The sequence below is a fragment of the Cavia porcellus genome, unplaced genomic scaffold (genome assembly GCF_034190915.1).
Source record: "Cavia porcellus strain 051 isolate PalLab524CR breed Dunkin Hartley unplaced genomic scaffold, mCavPor4.1 scaffold_2, whole genome shotgun sequence".
Classification (NCBI taxonomy): Eukaryota; Metazoa; Chordata; class Mammalia; order Rodentia; family Caviidae; genus Cavia; species Cavia porcellus.
In genome coordinates, this window is record NW_026947485.1 from 80,825,140 (window position 1) to 80,848,144 (window position 23,005).

General features: G+C 39.3%; 1 protein-coding gene across 6 annotated transcripts in view; it reads right to left on the minus strand.

Moving 5' to 3' along the window:
• Positions 1-23,005, minus strand: part of Sorcs1 (sortilin related VPS10 domain containing receptor 1) — a 496,139-nt gene that overhangs the window by 125,793 nt on the left and 347,341 nt on the right. For all 6 annotated transcript variants that reach the window (XM_013158158.2, XM_063244677.1, XM_063244675.1 and 3 more), the window contains exon 6: positions 18,868-18,932. In XM_013158158.2, coding sequence (XP_013013612.2) covers positions 18,868-18,932 — 65 coding nt within the window. The remainder of the gene's footprint in view (positions 1-18,867; positions 18,933-23,005) is intronic.

A 23,005-nucleotide genomic window follows, 5' to 3' on the forward strand; every position in this document is an offset into this window, starting at 1 on the left:
AGCAAAATGATTTCCAACCAAGACTGATATATCCTGCAAAACTATCATTCAAAATAGATGGTGCAATACGATACTTCCATGACAAAGAACAGCTGAAGAACTTCATGAACACCAAACCGACCCTGCAAAAAATATTGAAAGACAGTTTAGATACACAAAGGAAAAAACCACTAAGCAAAGCAAATAATTAAACAGAACAGAAAGATAAAGATGCAACCGCAGAGAGATAACATTCCTACAATGAACCAGCATTTAACAGTAATAACCATTAATGTAAATGGTCTCAATGCACCAATCAAAAGAAACAGACTAGCAGAATGGATCAAGAAACAAAATCCAACCATATGCTGTTTACAGGAAACCCATCTAACCCAGAAGGATACTCACAGACTCAAAGTCAAAGGATGGAAAACAATTCTTCATGCAGCAGGAATCCAGAAAAAGGCAGGAGTAGCCATTCTGTTTGCAGACAACGTGAACTTTAAACCAACAATGACCATAAAGGACAAAGAAGGTCACTACATACTTGTAAGGGGAAAACTCCAAGAGGGAGAGATAACTATCTTAAATATATACGCACCAAACTCCAGAGCACCAAGTTATATAAAACAATTATTAACAGAAATGAAAACTCAAATTATCAGTAACACAATTGTAACAGGAGACCTTAATACGCCATTGACACCAAGGGACAGATCAACCAGACAGAAAATGAGCAAAGAAATAACAGAACTGAATCATACCTGTGAACAAATGGGTTTGATAGACATATACAGGATGTTCCACCCAACAACATCAGAATACACATTCTTCTCAGCAGTACATGGATCATTTTCTAAAATAGACCATATATTAGCTCACAGAACATATTTAAACAAGTGCAAAAGAGCTGAAATCATCCCTTGCATGTTATCGGATCATAGCGCTCTGAAATTAGAAATTAATGATAAAAGATACTGCAAAAATCCCACAAACACATGGAAACTGAATAACACACTCTTGAGTAATCAGTGGGTCACAGAGGAAATTAAAGAAGAAATCAAACAATACCTAAAAGAAAATGAAAATACAGATACAACTTACCGGAACCTGTGGGATGCAATGAAAGCCGTCCTGAGAGGAAAATTTATTGCACTGAGTTCCCACATCAGGAAAACAGAACGAATACAAATAAATAACTTGATGCTACACCTCAAACAGCTAGAAAAAGAAGAGCAAGTCAAGCCCAAAGCCAAAAGAAGAGAGGAAATTATAAAAATCAGAGCAGAAATCAATGCAATAGAGACTAAGAAAACAATCCAAAGAATCAACAAATCAAAGAGTTGGTTCTTTGAAAGAATAAATAAAATCGATAAGCCCCTAGCCAACCTTATTAAAAAAAGGGAAGAAAAAGCTCAAATTCATGCAATAAGAAATGAAAAAGGAGAAATCACTACAGACCCAATAGAAATACAGAAGATCATCAACACCTACTTCGAAAACCTCTACTCTCAAAAGTTTGATAACACAGAAGAAATAGACAGATTCTTAGAAGCATATGAATTGCCAAAGCTAGATCAAGAGGATGTAAAACTGTTGAATAACCCAATCTGTGTTACTGAAATTGAAAATGTAATTAAGTCCTTACCCACCAAGAAGAGCCCAGGCCCAGATGGATTCACTGCAGAATTCTACAAGAAATACAAAGAAGACCTAATGCCGACACTCTTCAAACTGTTCAATGAAATTGAAAGGGAAGCAATCCTTCCTAAGTCGTTCCTGGAAGCAAATATTACTCTAGTACCAAAACCTGAGAAAGACCCAACTAAAAAAGAGAACTATAGACCGATCTCCCTAATGAACACAGATGCAAAAATCCTCAATAAAATATTGGCAAATAGGATCCAGCAAATCATCAAGAAGATTATACACCATGACCAAGTGGGATTCATCCCAGGAATGCAAGGATGGTTCAACATACGCAAATCAATAAATGTAATCCACCATATCAATAAAGCCAAAAATAAGAATCACATGATCATTTCTATAGATGCAGAAAAAGCCTTCGATAAGGTCCAACATTTATTCATGATAAAAACTCTACAGAAAATTGGAATAGATGGTCTTTACCTCAATATAATAAAGGCCATTTATGACAAACCAACAGCCAGCATCATTCTAAATGGCCAAAAATTGAAAGCCTTTACTTTAAAATCAGGCACAAGACAAGGATGTCCTTTATCACCACTCCTATTTAATATAGTACTGGAAGTACTAGCCAGAGCAATTAGGCAAGAAAGAGAAATAAAAGGGGTAAAGATAGGAAAAGAAGAAGTTAAGTTATCATTGTTTGCAGATGACATGATACTCTACATAGAAGACCCCCTAAACTCCATTGAAATACTCTTAGATACAATAAATAAATTCAGTAATGTGGCTGGATACAAAATCAATACTCAGAAATCAATAGCATTCCTATACACGAACAACAAAATTACAGAGAGGGAAATAAGAGAAACTGGACTATTCACATTAGCAAGCAAAAAAATGAAATATTTAGGAATTACTCTTACGAAAGAAGTGAAAGACTTATACAGTGAAAACTATAATACACTGAAAAAGGAAATTGAAGATGATCTCAGAAAATGGAAAGACATCCCTTGCTCATGGATAGGAAGAACAAACATTGTGAAGATGGCCATTCTCCCAAAACTCTTATACAGATTCAATGCAATCCCAATAGAAATACCATCAACATACCTTATAGATCTAGAGAAATCACTCCTAAATTTCATCTGGAACCAGAAGAGACCTAGAATCGCAAAGGCAATTCTAAGCAGCAAAGGCAAAGCAGGAGGCATCACAATCCCTGACTTGAAATTATACTACAAAGCAACAGTAGTAAAATCAACATGGTATTGGAATCAAAATAGAGGCGAAGATCAATGGAATAGATTAGAAGATACAACCACAACTACAAACACACTCAACCACCTTATCTTTGATAAAGGAGCCAAGCAGGTTCACTGGAAGAACGATAGTCTCTTTAATAAATGGTGCTGGAAAAACTGGCTCTCCATTTGCCGAAAACTAAAGCTAGACCCATGTCTATCACCATGTACTAAATTAAAATCTAAATGGGTCAAAGATCTGAATATTAAAACAGAAACACTAAATCTATTGGAAGACAAAGTGGGTAGAAACCTTGGAGACATAGGAGTAGGTAGAGAATTCATGAACAGGACTCAAACCGCACGGGAAACACTTCCCAGAATCAATAACTGGGACCACATCTTATTAAAAAGTTTCTGCATGTCAAAAGAAATCTCCAGCATAGTGAAAAGAAAACCCACAAACTGGGAAAAGATTTTAGTGAACTCTCTCTCAGACAAGGGACTCTTGTCTAAAACATATAAAGAATTAAAAAAACTCAGACCTCCAAAATTCAAAGATCCAATCCAAAAATGGGCATCTGAGATGAATACGCAATTCTCAGATGAAGAAATGCAAATGGCAAATAAATATATGAAAACATGCTCATCATCATTGGTCATCAGAGAAATGCAAATTAAAACCACACTGAGATTCCATCTCACTCCTGAAAGAATGGCCAGGATCAAGAAAACCAACAACAACAAATGCTGGAGAGGATGTGGGGAAAAAGGAACTCTCCTGCACTGTTGGTGGGAGTGTAGACTGGTACAGCCTTTGTGGAGGTCTGTCTGGAGGTTTCTCAAAAAGTTGGGATTGGAAATCCCATTTATTCCAGCTATTCCACTTCTAGGCATATTCCCAGAAGAACTGAAAGCATCATACCACAGTGATTTATGTGCACCTATGTTTATGGCAGCACAATTTGTAATCGCCAGATCTTGGAAACAACCCAAGTGTCCATCAACTGAGGAATGGATAAAAAAGTTGTGGTATTTCTATACAATGGAATATTATTCAGCTATAAAGAAGGATCACATTGAGATATTTATCAATAAATGGGCGCAGCTTGAGACCATACTCATAAGTGAAATAAATCAATCTCGCATGTATGAATACCGAATAGTTTCCCTAATGTAAGTAATGATTCAAATATATGAAAATATGTGGCAATCATGATTCCCCATTATGTGGCCTTGAAGCCTTATAAAATTTTCACTTATTAATTAGAAAGGCTTTATTCCGGGCTTCTTGATATGGAAATATTTGAAGCTATAGTATATGAAGTTTTATCCAAATATCTCAAGGAAAAAGACAGACACTATGGTAACTATTATTCTTTAAAAAAATTATTTAGTTATTTCTTATGTTTATTTTAATTAAGGGAAAAATTTTAAAACTTAGGATATATAATAGTAACTCTTTTCGATTTCCTATTAACTTGTTTTGAAGTCCTGTAATGCTCCCACGATCTTGTTTTGACTGATTAGACTCTGTTCCATTCTGTGGGATAGTATCAGGTCCGAGGGTATAGGCAACTACTTTGAAGGCAGTAAGATTCACTAAGATGCCCATTCTGATTTGACTATTGTCTCCTTTGGAAGTCCTGTAATGTTTACAATGTCTAAGTTTTATTGGTCTTGTTCTCTACTGTTTTGTCCAACTTTATAATATCTAATGAGATAGACAAATCTTTTTAAGGAAACAAGAGACAACGTTGATAACTATTGTTAATAACCGTATACTCTGTTCTACATCATGTGCTAAGTCTATCCTTGGTTTTCACTGACAGCTTTGTTCTGCCATATTTGACTTTATTCTCCCCCCCCCAAAAAAGTAATAAGAACTAAGGAGTAATAAAATCTAAAATGTGTAAATTTTGTTGTAAAAAGAGAGGAAGGGGAAAAAAGAGCTCTAACGGATATAACAGCAAGTGTGTATAGGGATGTTGAATAGCTGACTATATTAATGTTTTTGGATCATTGAACACAGCTGTTTGTAGTCTCTCTGTTTGAATGTCTACTTTGTATTCTTTGATACTGTGATTTGAGCAACTATTTCCAAGATGATAATATGTAATCTATTAACAGGTGATTTCTTACTGTTATGCTTTTTTTTTGTAGTTCTGTATTATATGTAACCTTACACTGCTTTGTTTTGTTTTGTGTTTTTCTCTTTTTCCTCTTAAAAAAAAATAGTAACTAATAGTGCTTTAAGACGGCTATCTCCTCTTCACAGATAGAAAATGTAAGGAAAAACACAGTATGTGTAACTGGTCAATACTGAACTACAAATCTGAGGCGTGGGGTGAAAATAAAGAGACATCGAAAGTAACTTTGGTTGAGCATCCCTCTGTCAAACATTCTGAAGAGGAGCACATTAGTTTAGTAATTTGACACCCAAAACACTGCAGAATATTACAAATCAACTGATTTTGCAGACAAAGTGAAGGTCAAACCAGCAGAGACCATGTAGAGATGGCAATACTGAACGGGTCTGACTTCGCTGGCCTGATTGTATCTTTGGCTTATTTCTATTACACTCAGTTGCATGAAAACTCTTAGGGAGCGTGAGGCCAAAGTTTCACAAAGATATTTTATTTTGCCTTCTGAGAATCAACAGATACACCTGCATATAACATGAACGCACCTGCGAGTTAATATTTTAAGTGGTAATTTGACAACATAGGTCAAGATACTTGCAGCTGTATCTTTGGCCTCAGGTTCATTTCTGAGAATTCTGTCTAAGGAGCTATAATTGGTGCAAAGATTTAGCTTCCTGGTTACTCAACAGATTATTTACTAATAAAAAATAAAGAAAACAAAATGGCCAACAACAGTAGAATAACTAAACTATGCAGCAATGCACGCTTTGCTATTAAAATTTCTGCCTCCAGGAGGGATTGCTTAATGAATTTCATTTATATTAGAAAAGAAGGTTACCAACCAATTATGTCAAATCAATGCTCACTTTTTAGTTTTGAAAAAATAAGTGCTGGTTCTTCAAATGTTAGCACTCTAGGATCCTGGGTAGTAAGTACAGGCAGTCTACACAATCTTGGTAACTTTTCAATCTAAAAGTATTCCAAAATAAAAGTTTTTTCAAAGTAGGTTACCAAACTATGTGCATTACGGACCTACTTTTTTGGAAGTTGTAAATGCATAAAACATGTATATGAGATGTCAACAAGAGTGGCAGGGCAGTGATGTGAGAAGATGGGGCAATCTGGGTACAAATCCCACACGTAGTGCTTCTGGGGCTGTGAGTGCTGGGAGCGAGCGATGGGGAGTGTATGCACTCAACTGTGTCTAATTTCTCTCATGCTCTCTTTTCCTCCATTTGCCATTCTGCCCACTGTGCCAGAGCTGTGATCTACACTTGTTTCTGGGCTCAGACATACAAAGCACTGAATTCAATTAGGTGACACTAAAAAAAAAAGCGCCCTGGAAGAAGTCTTTAAACCACTTTTTACTCTGAAGGTCTCAAAGTAAAATTTACAAGCTGAAGGGTAAATGATCAATTCTAAGCTGACTGCCTGGTAAAGCGTTACTGGTTTGTTCCCTTTCTCCTTCTAATGGAAATGGAAAAAAAATTGGCTGGGGTTCATAATGAGGGACCAATCACTCTTACTCCCCTAGGGGCCTGCTGTAATAGCATTAAGTATGATGAACTCTTTCCATATTCAATTCTGGTGGGTGTATGATGCGATTCCATAGGAAGCATCTTGTAATTTGGCATTAATTAATGTCAATTAATGTATGCAATTGCTAGATGTTAGAATTAATTTCATTACTTTTCTTACACAGATGTTTTCCTTGCCGCAGGTAATTAGGACACTGTGCTGCTCTTTTCAAGCAGACTCATTATCTGCAACAGCTGCTGCACAGAATAATGTGCTCCCTCTACCCAGAACCTGTGCTCATCTAGAGAAAGGAGCCTGCCTTTCAAAAGCCGGTTCTGAGCCCGGCACTCCATTAAGATGTAATGCTTTCTTGAAAAACCTTTGTGAACCACTGGGGCTTTCTAAGCTTAGATCCATAGGATGGGAATATATGATACCCATCTTACCAGCAGCTGTGAGAACATAGACCTCTACCCTGAAATGTGTTAGTGCCTGCTGAGACTGCACCCAAAGAGTGGTCACTGAGAGGTCCTCTTCTCTCTTTAATTACTGGTGTTTCCCACCAGATTATAGTTATTGCCTGTAAAGTACTATAAGCATTTCTGAGGTAACACCTTTCTTTATATTCAGATTTTGGCTTAACTTGAAGTTTTAATTTTCTTCCATATGGAACCACAAAAGAGTTCTAATAGCCACCAAAATGTTGACTACAAAGAACAAAGCTGACTGTGTCATGATACCTGCTGTCCAAATCTATTGCAAAACCACAGTAAACAAAATGGCATGGTACTAAGATAAAAACAGACACACTGGCCAAGAGAATAGCAAAGGAAGTCAGAAACAAAACCCCACCGTCACAGTCGACTGATTTTTAACAAAGATGACAAGAATGCAAAAATGGAGAAGAGAAAATCTCTTCAAAAATCATGAGGAAAATGAGGAAATGAAGATACAAGTAGAAGGATGAAGTTAGACTTTTACCTGAGGTCACATATGAAAGTGACTCCCAAGTGGATCAGAGACCTCCATGTGAGCTCTGAAGGTGTAAATAATTAAAACAGGGAAAATGCTCTGCAGCACTGGTCGGAGTAAAGACCTTTTAGATCTCTCCACAAAGGTGTAGCTCCCCCTATGAGACTACACCAAATTCCAAAGTTTCTGGGCAACAAATGAAACAAGTAATTACATGAAGAGAACACCTACACATTGAGAGAAAGCAATTTCAAACTATGTATCTGAGAGAAGGCAAATATGCAATACATATATACAGAATCCAATTCCATACCTAGAAAATTCAATAAAACAAGAAAGGGATATAAAAATGGACACTTCCAAAAGAGGATATATAAATGGCCAATGGATTTAATGATTATAATCACTAATCATCAAAGAAATGCAAATGAAAACCACAACGAGGAATCACCCTTATTAGAATGGCTTCTGTCAAAAATACAGAAGATAAACATCAAGGAGGGTAAGGATATAAGAAAACATTTGTAGACTGCTGGTGGAAATAGTACAGGTATTATAGAAAACAGTATGAAAGTTCCTATATATATAAAAGTATAAATTCATATGATGCAGTAATCCTGGGAATGCTGAATCCAAAGAAATTTAAATTCATATGTAAATAAAGAAATTATTTGCACTCCCATGTTCACTGCAGTCTTGTTCTCCATAGCCAAGATACACACCGACTTGAGACTTTACAACCAATGAATGGGCAGAGAAAATGTAGCATATTTGCATGATGAAATACTATTCAGCCTTTGAAACGGGGCAATCCTGCCACTGTGTCAACATGTGTCAACCTGGAGGAAAGGGTATGATGTGGAACAGAGACACAGAAAAACGGATACTGCATTGTCTTTATGTGGAGCCTGAAAAGCTGAACCCATCGGAGCAGAGTACAGAACAGTTACCAGAGGCTCTGTGAAGAGGTTGCATGGGGAAATAGGACATATGACCAAAGGGCACAGCATTTCTCCAGACACCGTGAACCACATCTATAATCCCAGATACTCTACTGGGAGTTGAGGCAAGAGAATCGTGAGTTTGACGCCAGCCTGGGCAAGTTAGCAAAACTCTGTCTCAAAATTCTGTCCCTTTTAAAAATGGACCGAGGTTGGAGCTTAGAGAGCTAGAATGCTTTCCTAGTATGCACAAGACCTGTGTTCAATTCTAGAACCACACACAGATAAATACACAAACACACACACACATACACACACACACACACACACACACACACGTACAATACTCTGGTTAGGATGGAAAAGATTTACTAATCTATTGAACAGATTGGTGACCACAATAAATACCAAAGCATTGCATGTTTTGAAATTGATTTAACATTTAAATGCTTTCACCAGAGTAAGTGAGATGTAAGGTGATATATTTATTAACTAGCCTGTGTTCATCCTTCCACATTATAAATATATATCAAAACATCACACTGTAAATATACACTGGAAAATCACACACACACACACACACACACACACACACACATTACAGATTTACAAAATAATTTTATACACCACAATAACATTCCTGCCACATGATTAATGGCTGACAGCTTCCTGCTTGGCAGGCACCCCTTCTTCCTGTGGGAGTGATAGCTCAGTCCTGCATCACTTGGAACATACACTGCACTTCTAGGAAAGTTGTGTACAAAGCGAGGCTTCAGATTCTGTGTACTTTTAGGATGCTGGAAACCAAACAGATGTTAAAGACGAAGCCTGTAAGTATAAGACCTGACAAGTGTTTACCAGACTTCGCCCACTGAGCCTGCTTCTCACCCTCTTCTGCCAAAACAAAACAACACTCGGGACCCTGTGGCTGGTTTAGGTCTGAAGGGCTTCTGCTCTTTTTAACTAGCACATTTATTCCTGGCTCTGTCCTTGGCTCCTTCAGGAACCTGCTGGCGGGAACTGTCTTGTGTGTTCCCTGTGTTCAGGGCCAAGGCTTCCTGGCCCCAGCTGGAGTTTTCCTGAGCCTCAGGCTTCTGCAAGGGTCCCAGGAGCATTAACCTCCAAAAAACCAGCCTGACTTCTCCCTTGGGCCAGGAACTGTGGTGAGCAGATCACAAGACTTCGATCTTTCAAAATTTGTTAAAAAATAAATAAACTCAGAGAGATGTGCTTTTTACAGGAGATGACACACAGACCCAGGGGCATAGGATAAGACCTGCTCAAGGTCTAACATTAGAAAGCAACAGAACAAAACATGTGCAGCACACATTGCTGGAGCTCTCTCCATTTGCTCTGTTATTCGATAAAATGTATTCAGCACCAGTGGCTTCTTACTGACATCTAACCATAAACAATACTGACTTACATAGGCAAGCATGGGCACTTTAAAACACTTTCTCTTCTTCTGTTGGTTTTCAACGGTGGAGCAGAACAGTTTTTAAGATCTACACCGTGCTGGCAAAGGGTTCAAACTCTCAGCACCCAGAGAATCCTGAGAGTCATGAGGCCCTGCATTTGTGCTGACTAGAAGCCGCGATGCTGAAACAGAGGAATTATTCCTCCCTCCCTCAAGCTAATGTCTTGTCTGTTGCTAAAAGGTTAAAACACAACAGCTACTTCTATTAAGTTTCAAAAGCCTTTGGCAAGAGGCTTTGATGGTCTGCAACTTTTATTTATTTATTTTTCTGTGGTGCTAAAGATTGAACTCAGGGTCTTTTCATTGAACTTTTTCCCCAGCCCTTAAAACAAAACGTACAAAAAAAAAGTTCTTGGTTTTTTTTTTTTTTTAAATTTTGAAACAAGGCATCACTAAGCCACTAACTTGCGAGGCTGAATTTCACTTGCCTCAGCCTCCCAGAGTACCGAATGATAGGCACATGCCAGCACAGTTATAACCCTGCTTTCCTGAAAGATTAACAAGGAACAGGGTGGCCTGGATACACATTTTAAGACACCTACATTGGTCAACTCGAATCCTCCTCCAGTCTTCATTCTCTTACAAAAGCTCAAATCTCTCAGCCTGACCCAGTGATTCCTCTCTTGGAAACTTTCCTGCTGCCCCGCTTGACAATGTGCTCCTGTCTACAAAACTCTCTTCTCTATTCCCTGACTCTTGGTAACTTCCCTGGTGCCCACATCACTGGCTTGGTAACTTCCCATTTTTATCAAGCTCCAAAGTGAGCACTGCACTTTGAATATAACCCATACTCAGTAAGGAAAAGACAGTACAAATCCCTGTATTTCATCATGAAATACATAAAGACAGAGGACATGCATGCCTGGTCCTTGACATTTTCATCCACCTGTGCACCATATTATGCCAAGCATGCTTAGATCACATATCCTTTGTATGTGCCCTTCTGTCTGTCCGGGACCCTTTTCCACCAGGAAGACACAACACTCCCCAAGTTTCTATACGATCTTGGCTTACTTAGATCAGAAATTTGACCTTCTCTGGAGATTTCTATCTTGTCGGCCTGCCTACTTCCTACTGCTTTGTTTTTACATTTGTGTAAACGCTTCTCAAATAGGTGCATCACAAATTTGTTCACAATCTGTATTCCCCATGAAGAGAGAAACCCCGATGAAAGCAGAGTTTCTGCAATATTTCCCACTTTCCCTCACTCATGCCTAGAAGAACACTCAGCCATACACAGGTGTCCAATGGTATTAGTCGAAAGAATGAATCTTCAAGATCTGGAGTGATCCAGAGTGGGCTTTAAATCCCAGCTCTGAAACAACAGGAAAACACTTAATCACGGTTGGTCTTACTTCTCTCCTCATTAAAATGAGGAAAGTAACATGAGTCCCTAACTCTGAGGCTGTTCTAAGATATGCACCTGACAATTACCTAGGGCAGTGGCTCCAAGAAGTCATAGAATTATAAGGCATTCTTGTGGCTTAAGCATGTACAGGGCATAGGAGGGACATGTGGAAGTAAATCTTACAATCCTGCTGCGTCTAAGCAAGGGTCAGAAGCACTAGGACCGCTCACAACACTTGGAAATGGCCGCATGCATCTGCCACATGCTACTGCTGCGCTGTGAGGGGTTGTGAGAACCCATTAGGCTCTGGACTTCTGTCCTGGTTGAAGGCTCACATGTTTGTGAGCACCATTCTGTTCTCTCTTCCTGAGGAAGAGAGGGCAGGGCATGGAAACAGGGCAGCAGGACAGGCACAGAGGAGACAGAATGAGGAGAAGTGCACGCCAGCCATGAAGTCCAGTCAGAAAGCTGCTCAGTGCAGTTCAAGAGGGCATGGCCATTGTCAGACCTTTCACTGCAGTAGGCGTGGGTGCTGTGCTTTCCTATTCCATGATTAGCTGATTGGTTTTTGGGATTACCTTTAGGTCACCCAATTTGAGAGAGTAAGTTGAAATCCACAACCTGGTGACATGGAGAGACTCTCCTAATGTGAAAAATGGGGTCAGACTGACATCGCCAGAAAGAAAAGCAGTGCTAGGTGGCTCTGTTCTATCTGATCACTAATACCTGGTTTGGGGGTGGAAGAGTTGGGAATGCCTTTGCCATGGTGCTGGGAATCTCCACAGTTGGAAGGTGACCATAAACGTAAACCTCTAACCTCTCCCAAGGCTCCAATTTGGATACTATTAATAAATGGACTGAAAGAGAAGGTAAAAGAAAACTGAGATGTGGAATCAAATCCCACCCAGTGCTACACCCTCTGGGAACTCTGGCTGGCGTGGGAGTGGCCAAACTGAGATTTTGTCAAAAAAGCTAATGTGTTCATCTTCTCTAAAATATTACAGAGAAATGTATACCTCTTGAAATTCACTGAAGAAGAAATCAAAAGAATCAAGTAGAACAAACCGAAGTCTTCAAACTTATTCTTAAACATATATTAAAGTAATAAGACTTATTAGTTCGTATTGCACACCAGAGGCCAAGACTATCATGGTGTCTTTGATTGCTGAAGAAGTAAAGACATCGTGGAGCTATGACAGCTGGGCCCTTTCAGAAGCAACATGACAATGTCTAGGAAAACCCAAAATGCAGAGATTCTGCACAATACACTTTCAGTAACTCTTGTTGTTTGTGCAAGTACTTGTGAATGCTTATTAATTACAGCATACAAGCCCCTACAAGATGTGTATGTATCAACACTGCTTAAAACAGATGAGGGTCAACATAACTGTTAATGATATGTGATTATTAAATTCTAGTTCACTGGACAATGGGCTTCGACATGGTGATTGGTCATGAGATAATGAAGCTTCAAGGATATGAAAATATTTTTAACTTGCTATTGCAAACATGAACACTAAATGTGGCATAACCATGAACACATATTGAAATTCACAGCCATATATATTCATTTATACACATATATATTTTATATGCATGTGTATATGCCTGCTCTCAAGAATTGACATACTTTCCCCTTCACTATTTGAAAGGAAAGAACAACTGGGATAAAGGAAAGGAGAAAAGAAAGAAGAGAGAAAAATATATACACAAGATAAATAACTATACTACTAATCTGTTAGTCTGTGCTTTCATTGTTTGATTGATTGTTTTATGCCTATATTTGTAATCTGAACAACTGGTTTGTTTGATTTTATTATCTGTGATAGTATGAACAGCTATTTTGAAGAAAATAAGACATTATAATAGCCAGTGATGATTTAATATCATCTTACTCTGAAGTCCTACTATGTTTTTGTTCTTCTGTTTCCATTGGTTCTATCATATTATATCTTACTGGATTTTATGTGTGATAGAATAAATAAATTTTCTATGAAAAATGAGATAATATAGTAGCCATTGTTTGATCTCAGTTATTTGGTTCTGAATGCCCTGTAATACTTTCATTGTCTTGAATAATTTAATACTGTTTTGTTATGTTTGATACTATCATATATGAATTTAAGCTCAACTATTTCAAAGAAAGAGACATTATGGTAGTTACTGTTAATTATGGGTTGTCTTGTGGTAAATGCTCTGTTGCTTGCATTGTTCTGATGTGATCTGCTTTGTTTTGTCCTCTTTTGTCTTAATCTCTTTAAAATAAAAAAAGAACAGCTATTTTGAAGATCACATTACACAATATATTAAACTTTGTTAATCTATTATTTTGTTTTGAAATTTTTCATTTCTATTTCATTTTCATTTTAAAAGAGAAAAAAAGAGCCTACATACTAATAGGGAGGAAAATGATCAAATAATTACACAGCGGATATAAAATCTCAAACTCAGGTGAAAGCACAAAAGAAGAAAATGACCTATTTGGATCAAAGCAAACAAAGTAAGAAGCTGACTTAGATCGGGAATGTACAAAAGTTTTTCCCAAGAAACAGGCGCCAGGTGAGGTCTTGGCAATCTAAGTGTCTAACTTAATGCAGTACATCAGGACCGTGGGGAAGGAGGAAGAGGAAGTCCTATCAAACTCCACTTCCTGCGCTGGGGTGGGTCATTCTCAGCTGGCAGGTGCCAGTATTGCTTACTATTTTTTATTTTTGGTCTGAAGTGCTATTTTTTGTATTTTTTATACAAAAAATCACTGCTATTTCATTATAAAAGTGCTTCATGCTCACAGTAAAGCTTCCTAAGCATCGTGACTCAGCTCATGGGATATGAAGATTGAGGTTCTTGTCACTTCCCCACATCTAGACAGGGACACATGTACTGTCCAGTATGGTCAATGGATCAGAGGGCCAGAGCTGTGACTGCCAGTTCTTAGCCATCACAGAACTAGGGGGAGAAAGAGTGGCAGAGTTGTGCCTTTCTTTTGATTTTATTTCATCTTTTGGATGCTGAGTCGAGGTTCACTTCACAGAGTTTGGAGCAGGCATTCTTACAGTCGGCTAAAAAGCCAAGGTTTGTTTTCCCTAGTGAAAGAGATGAGTGCATGGCAAAGTCCTTACAGTAACAGGCACTGAGGCCAGGGACTGTCCCTTGTCCTTTCTTCCCGCTGTCATCCACCACTACTGGGACAGAAACATTCAGGCTGCTGTCACTTCAGAAGTAGAAGGAGAAGCAATAATGGTCAGTATAGCACTGCAGGGCATTTCAGAGGCAGTGTGCACAGACATAGGATAATACATTTGTAATTGTCATATGAAGCATTCTGATAAAAGCTATGTTCTTTTCCTCCAAAATAATATACACATGAAACATGACACCGATTTCAGGGAGGAAGTTCACTGTGCTCATCTGTTAGTTCTACGAGACTCCACAGACTCTCAGGATGTTCCCTAAGAAGACGTGCCTGGTGACTCCCACAAATATTCATTCATTCATTCATTCATTCATTCATTCAACAAACCTTAAACAGGCTCTGAGCTATGTTTGGAAGTAGAATAAAGATTAAATAAGATACAGCTTTCTACAAAACTTTTAATCTGACAGTTTGTTCAATGTTTTTCTCTAGTGACATGCATTATGTGTCTGTATGATATGCTTAAGTAAATTCATAGAATGTAGGTGTTGTTTTTAGTGTTCTTCTATAGTGGATATATACATACCCACACCTTTTAAGCCATATCCAGGCCCACACTGAGACATTACGACAAACATTTCTTTGTATCACGGCAGAACATACATCAGTTCATCCTTGGTTAAAATAGGGGTCAATCACAAATGCCACACATTTGATAAATATGCCCAACACTTCCCAGCACTACTCTGTGAAGGACTGTAACTGAGCCTCTCCTGTCAGCTCACTTCCCAAAACAGAGATCAAAAAGAAAGATTAGCATCTCTATCCCAGTTGTATACTACATAGAGCACCCACATTTCAGAGGATGGCCGGAAAACTGTAGGCACCCTGCAAAGGCTCCCACAAAGTCCAGAAGCTTCCCAGAGCTCCCCTCCCTTCCATCCTGGGGACCCCAGTTGAAACTATTGTAAATTGTAATCCCAAGACATCTGAAATGGGATCAAGATTAAACTTTGAATAGCAAACCCAGATAAACATTTACAACCCCACCAGCAAGTGAGGAATGTTTTTCTGTGTTAAATGTCTCAGTGCTTTGGGTAGAACATTACTAAAACAGTAAAATTAACTAAGTACCCAAAGTGAAAAAGATGTGGAATATGCCTGTAAGTTGTACAACCTACAATATAAATAATTTGTCTGCTAAATAATGAAAAGGGGGAAACACGAGAGTGTTTCAGTCAGGTGATTGGAAGAGGTTACATAGACACTGGAATTCTTGGAGCAACAGACAAGCCTGGGTGGTTTTCATAAATTTGTTCTCAAATCTTGCCAGCTCCATTTGTTAACTTTGCTACTCTGACCTGTCTGTGTTTTGTCCTTCCCACTTCTTCTCCGATTTTTTTTCTTGGAATCATGGCTATTGACTATCTTGGATACACAGAGGGCCGAAGGAAGAAAGGAAAGCACAAGAGAGAGAGAGAAGGAGGGATAAAGAGAGTGTGTGATATCAACCAAGAAAGATCAAGTATTACAGTTAGATCCTTTTTTTTCAACTGCCAGGTACTTTGTTTCTGTTTTGTTTTGACAGGGATAACTTTTCAAATTAAATCTCTTTATTGAATTTTCAGCCTTGGATAGTTTCTGAAGAAGCTGTCTTGACAAAATAAGAAAGTAAAATAAAATTAATAAAATGAGAACTGTTACATTTCATGCTTTGTGAAGACTGAGCCTGAGAGGATGCTGTATCATTTCCAGTGGCCGTGCCTTTGGGGAGCAGGGGAGTGCTATTCGGAGTAGGAAAGTGTGCAGACCAGGAGAAGAAAGAGCCTTGCTGAGCTTGGAATACACATTATATGCACGGGGTGACATAAGATGGAAAGCAGCATTATTCCCAAAGCCCGGAAATGAAAGCAATCTGGGATGCTACCAACCCCATCCAGAGCTTTCTAAACAAAGCTCGTCATGAAGGAAGACAGGCCCTGAAGCTCTTTCATTAGCTTTCTGTTGTGGGGCTTTGCTACTCAGTGTGTTCTGAAGACCGGCTTTATCGGTGTCATCAGAAAGCTTGTTAGGAATGCAGACTCCTGCACTGCCCACTGAATCAGAATTCACATTTGAACAAGATCTCCAGATGGGCTGCATGAATGTTGAAGTCTGAGACGCATGCTCTAAAATGTTCACCCAGCCTGGCAGGTGAGGTGAGATAGCTAGCTGGTAATTCTGACTACTGGCTAACTATGCATCCATTCATTCAACACGCACTTGGTAAGCTCCTGGTGTAGAGGACTGAATAGAGATACACAGTTCGTGCTCTCCTTAGACTTACAAACCGGTCAGGAGGAAAAGTGATCAAGTAATTAACTTAGTGGAATGTAGTGTTTCAAACTGAGATGAAAATAAAAATAAACAAGTTACTGAATATATATATATATATATGCACAGTTGGGTGAAAGGAAATAAAATAAGAAGCTGTTATCAGGTTGGAAGTTTAAGAAAGGCGTCTCAGATATAAGAGTGCTTACTAACCTGAGGACTGTCCATATACGTGATTAGTTACCTTCCATTGATCAAGGCTGGGAAAAAAGCCTGGAGTGTCCCATAGAGAAGAAACAGCAAGTATCAGGTCCTTGTACCAGGACATAAAACCAAAGATGCTTCAAGAACTGAAAGCAAACCTAAAGGCCAGTACGCAGGCAGCAAAGAGAGGATGGAGGGGAGATTAGGCTGAGAAACAGGCAGATGCCAGAAGTGTGTGGAAGGTAGTGAATTTATTCTTCCCCTTCAGAGACATGAGAAATCAGTGAGTGCTTTACAGTAGTGGTGCATTTATCCTTGCCTCTGTGAGTAGTAAAATTGGACCTTGGGATCCAACATAAAGTCAGCTGCTGCAGGGAATGGAGCAGAGAGGGGACAGACACTAAGCTGCTGAGCTTATGCTGTGTCAGGCACACTGCAGGCTGGTCACACCTGACAGCCCTTCTCTTACTTGCAGAAGAAGGGCACAGGCATCCTGGGCCCTGATCTGTGCTTCTGCAGACTGTCAAAGAATATATTCATCATGCCCCAGGACAGATGAACACTTCTAGTAATGAAAAATAGCACAGGGGAATCTCAAAGGCTATGTGGTTTCTGAGGAATTGGGCTGCATGAGTGACCTGTTCAGTTTTTGCTCAGAGTTGATACCTTCTGCCTTAGCATTCAGAAGAGCTACGGAATGCAGGCAGGGAGCCCTTCCACTGACAGGGAATGTCCTGTGAACCTGACTGCCACTCTCTGGGTCCGCGCCAACAATCCAGAACAACCTCACTGCTCTGGGGTGACTCAGGGGAGTCCACTGCCCTTCCTCTTACACTTGAGACTTTCCCTCTTCATTCCCTCCAGCTATCCATATTCCCTGAGCTAGGCCTATTACAACTTTAGCGACTGCATAGCTCTTCTGAGGTTCCTCGGGACCAAAGAAGGTGAAAGAAATTTACACTGCTTTTGTTCAAATGTTTAACAAGGCAGGCACCACATGCAGGATTTCCTCCTATGCACTGGTTTGTCTGATTTTCCCCCAAGAGAACTGTGGGGAACAGACACTCCTATCATCTAATGTACTTGCCCCTCAGGCATCCTACTACTTCTATGCTTGGCGTTTCTCACCCATAAAATGGGAATAATGATCAACAAGGTTGTCATGAAGATTAACTGTAGGAAAGCACAGGAAGATCCTCACACAATTACAGATACAGGGTAACTGGTAAACCAATGTGAGCTAATAAAGAGCCGCTATTATTAACTTGTTTAATTTGTAGACAAATACTGAAGCATATAAAGCTTAGGTATCTCCACAGTTAGTAAGTGGTTTTTTTGAGACATTTGGGTATGGATTTGACTTTGAGATGTACACCTGACTGCCTTTGATACTGTGTACTAGAAGCCACAGCCTCTGTACCGCATAGGTATTCACTGTAACACACTTGCCCAGGGCCAGGAAGAACCACCCAAAGGATGAGTAATTCTCTCCAAAGGCTTCCCCCTTCTTCAGCCTACAGGAGAAACACAAAGGGTGATTCCTTTTTTCCTGTTCTGTGCAAGTATTTTAAGAATCCCTAAATAAGACAGTAAAGTACTTCCTGGATAGAATCTGATGGATACTGAAAAAATAAATCAAAAGTAAACAACCACAAACTCTTCTAGAAAGCAGGAATTTGGCAACTTTTTTTCAACTCAAAGATTCCTGGATTAGATGAGAAAATGGTGCTAGCACTGTCAATATCCAAATATGAGTAAATCTGGAATACACATATATGTAAATATATGAATTTATAAAAATTATTGAAATAATTCTGGATTACTGAAGACAAGAAGCAGCTTCATTTCCAAACGACTCAGACTGTTATCAGTGTGATTACACAGCATTGGTTCATGACAGACAGAAAACCACCATTCTTTACATGGGGACAAAGCTAATTAACTTACGACCATCCACAGTTCTGGCCTCAAGATGCACGAGATCTGGCTCCTTGTTGGACCCCATCACGGACCTGAGAAATGAAGAAACATAAAAAGGAGCATCCACGTTAATAAGTGCAAATGTGTATCTGTGATGCCCACGACTATTAATACATGCAGGTGCCTAAAGTCTCAATCCTTGGAATATATCTACTTTATTTATGGACATAGTCTGACAGTAAAATTTCCACTTCAAACAAAAACCATAATGACACCTGTGTTTGACAACAGCCAGGCTGAACTCTGGTGAGGACATCGTGTATAATTAGCCTGAACTTTAATTTTACACAGGGCATATGTGTACTCTGTAGTGACCCTACCAACAGCACATTAAACTTCGAAACTTATCAGGCAGATGCCAGGCATGTGGCTTTAGCTGGGTGACTTAAAAAGCAATTTACATAGCAACCTCCTCTAATTCAGTTTTATTTTTCATTTTATAGTTGCAGAAATAACAACTGCCCTAAAAGAAGAATGGGACCCAAGCATGGCAGAGGTGACAGCATGGATCATTCTAGCATTGTTGAACCCGTGTGACCAAAGCAGGGGGCTGCACCTCATTTTCTCTAATGTAGATGCCTGAAGCCATCTGTGTAAGTAAAATAATAGCATATTTAAAAATTCTTGGAGACACAGATCATGTTCTGTTATTTCTCAGTGAGCCATATTGAACAAAAAATAATTATCCTATTACACAAATAATACGAGCAATAATGCTCTGCCTCTGGAAATTTTAGACAGGAAGACTAAAGTTGGGCTGTCTTTCTTTGTAAGAAAAAGAAAGTCAGAATTTTCAGAACCTTAATATTTTCTATTTTCATACAGAAAAGTCAGATTCCCCAAACTGGTCCCTCTGCCTGTCCCCAGCTGCCCAGCCCATCCGTCCACTCTATCCTAGACAATGAAGATCTCACAGATACATATTATCTTCAACTCTTTGAGTGGCACCCAAAGCCCGAAGTGACACATCCCGTCTCATATCAGCTGTCTCCTCTCCTGCAGCAACCCACACAGCACAGTGCCGCTGCCCTGCAGTGTCCCCCGTCCCCTCCCCCCGTTTCTACCCCACTGGGGGCCATTGGACATTTCTGTCTGGAGCTTGATGATGTCTCGCTCCAGCTTGGTCACAGCCTCCTAGACTGTTATGTTAAGGCATAACTGGAAAGTCACTTCATTTGTGAAATATGTCCCAATTACAGCAGAAAACGCCTTTCTTCCATCAACAAGTATTTATTTCTAAATAAATCTTGTAAGATACATATCGTGGTTTATTATACATATTAGCTTTGTGTCTTTCTCAGTGTGAAAGCAATCCCTTCCTCCAATATCCACACACACACACACACACAGACACACACACACACACACACACACACACACACACACACACAGAAGTTGAGGGAGAGCTCGAGAGCTCAAATACAGCTAATGGACTTTGTTTTAATCAGTTTATATTCATATTCACAGCTGTGAAATAGAGCAGTCAAAAGTGGAATGAGAGAAGAAAGGAACTAAGGAAAAATTAACAAAGAAAAGAAAGGAGGGAGAAAGAAAGTAAGGGGAGAGAAATGGCGTAAATTTAGTCTGTGAATTTTGTGAAAGTCTTTGAAACAAGTAAACTAATCATTGTCTTGGGACATTCCTAGAGCTCTTCTTATTTGAATTCATTCCCTAAATCAAAGAATTTGAGGCCTTGCTAGCCTAGGCCCTCTTCATCTGTACCGCAGATGCTTCCTGAAGGACCTATTATCGCTGTCTGTGAAGTTTGCTCTGATTGACACATGGTCTGAAATTCAGAATCTACGCTCCAAACATTAAATCTTACTTTCTTTTCCCCCATGAAGCAGGCATTTTCACATAAGCATTTTGTAATTTCCTCCAAATGCTTTCAGATACCCACCCCCCTGGAATTTGCTTGAGCATGGGAGAAGGTGCCACACATCCTCCTGATCTCCCCTCACTGCTGATGGCTTGCATATGTAGGTGACCTTTTACGACAAGGTCACAAATGATGAGCATTAAAAAAAGAAAATGTTCTGCCTGACAGCCTTCACACTAGGAAGCTCAGAAGCTAACCATTTGTTTTTACAAAATGTTGATGGGATGTTCTCTGGAGTTCACTGCCCTTTGTATTTGCTACTATGGGTTTCCTCTCTCAGGGATTTCACCTTTTATTCCCCAGAAAAATCTGGCATCTCATAAGCACAAAGCTGAAAACAAGCAAGCCTGGATATCTGTGTGACTTATGGACAGTATCCACAAAAGAAACAATCATCTCCCTGGGTCCCACTGCACCTTTCCATGTGCTCCTGGCCCCAGGTCAAAAGGCACAGTGGTTTCTCTAGCTCTCAGAGTTATCTCTCTAGGTATGAGATCTTGTTTCCTTTAATATTTTTCTCCCTTCTCAACTCAGGAAAATGATACAAGCATCAAATAGTTTTTGCTTTTACAAAATCTACTGTGTTTTCCCAACCCTTTACCCTGCCTAATACTTTTCCATTATTAAGAAAACAACTACAGTGATAAAATGAAACTTTAAATACTAAAGGTAAACCACAGGGTTCCCAAAAATTTTGTGACATATTTATCCCCTAAATAGGTGGTCTAGGTACACTGCATAGTTGGAGATGACACAGATATTGCTTCTTTCACTTTGAGACCCTGGTGGATTCTAGATGGATGAGCCCAAGCAGGGGCAAGTATCTGAGAGGGCGCTGGTTTTAACAGTCCTGTATTTGACTATGCACCATGAAGAATAGCACTTGCACATCCCTGCATTTTAGTAGGAAGAAGGGTATGAGGTAGTTCTCTGTGTGTCATAAGATTAACCATTGTATCTCTGTTTCATCATCACCAAGGCAACATAACATTAGCATGGAATTTAATCCAAAATGACCCACTGATGCTGTGACTTTCAGAGTGAGATCGTGAGATCTCAAGTGAGATCACTTGAGAGCTACTATCCAAATCTACTAGTGAGTCTGACTTCTGGGATCAAGAAGAGAGGCTGAGCACCTCTGCTTTCTGTCTCTAGATCATGCTGCACATGGTTCATCATGGTTTGCCTTAGATCTTTGCATAAATGATTATTTTAATACCCTGAGTTCCAAAGGGGAGTATCTTTACTCACTAGATTTTCTGTGCATTGAAAAAGCATACAGAGGTAAGCTTTCTCAATAAATACAAGGGTAACATTTTTATACTGGTTAGTATTTGCTATTACATTCAATAAAGGAAACTATTCAGTTCTGGGGTTTGGAACAATGGAATTACGGTCCAGGACACTCTAATGACTGAAAAATGAAAAAGTATCTGTGTCTTATCTACCTTTACATTGCCTTTATATCTTATTGAGGAAAGGAATTCCCTTTTTTTTAAAGAACTTCATGCAGTGGGAGGGGAGTCTCCCTGACTGCTCACACTCTGGTGTTTCTACCTGGAACTCCTCTCAACTGCCTCCTACCATCATAGCTCCTGTCACTCAGGCTCAGTTAGAGAAGCTGAAGTTGAAAGTTTGCTTCCCATTGGAGGAGCCACTTAAGTCAAGGTAGTTCTCCTTTCTGAGATCTCCAGGACCTTGCACATATTTGTGTCCAGTATAAAGACAGACTGCAATCGGTGTTCCCAGAAATAAGTATTTTAAAATCCATAGAAGGCTCCTGACATGTAGAACAAGTTTAGAGAAAACAGCTGATTTCTTTCTGCTGTCACTCTTTTGTCTTCCAAAAGATGGGTAGGGAACATGAACCCTTCCCTCAAAATAATGGTAACGTGGTGTTCCATAGTTCTTGGCATATGGTAAGTGTTCTACTAACAGCATACCAAAAATGGTTTTTCTTCACATCAATAAAAAAGAAGAGTCAAAGTAAAAGTTGATAGCCCAAGTATCAACTGTTTAAATTAATAAAATCAAATCATTTATTCAGCGAAATACTGCCAGTCTCATTTTGTGCAAATAGACCAACAGCTACAGATGTCCTGCCACAAGGAGGTTAAAACTGTAGAAATGATAGTAGCTTAATGAAGCAAGGGCCCTGTTTGAAGACACTGAAAGCCTGAACTTTCACCTGCAGGTAGAGATGTGGAGCAGGGGGAGGAAAAGGTC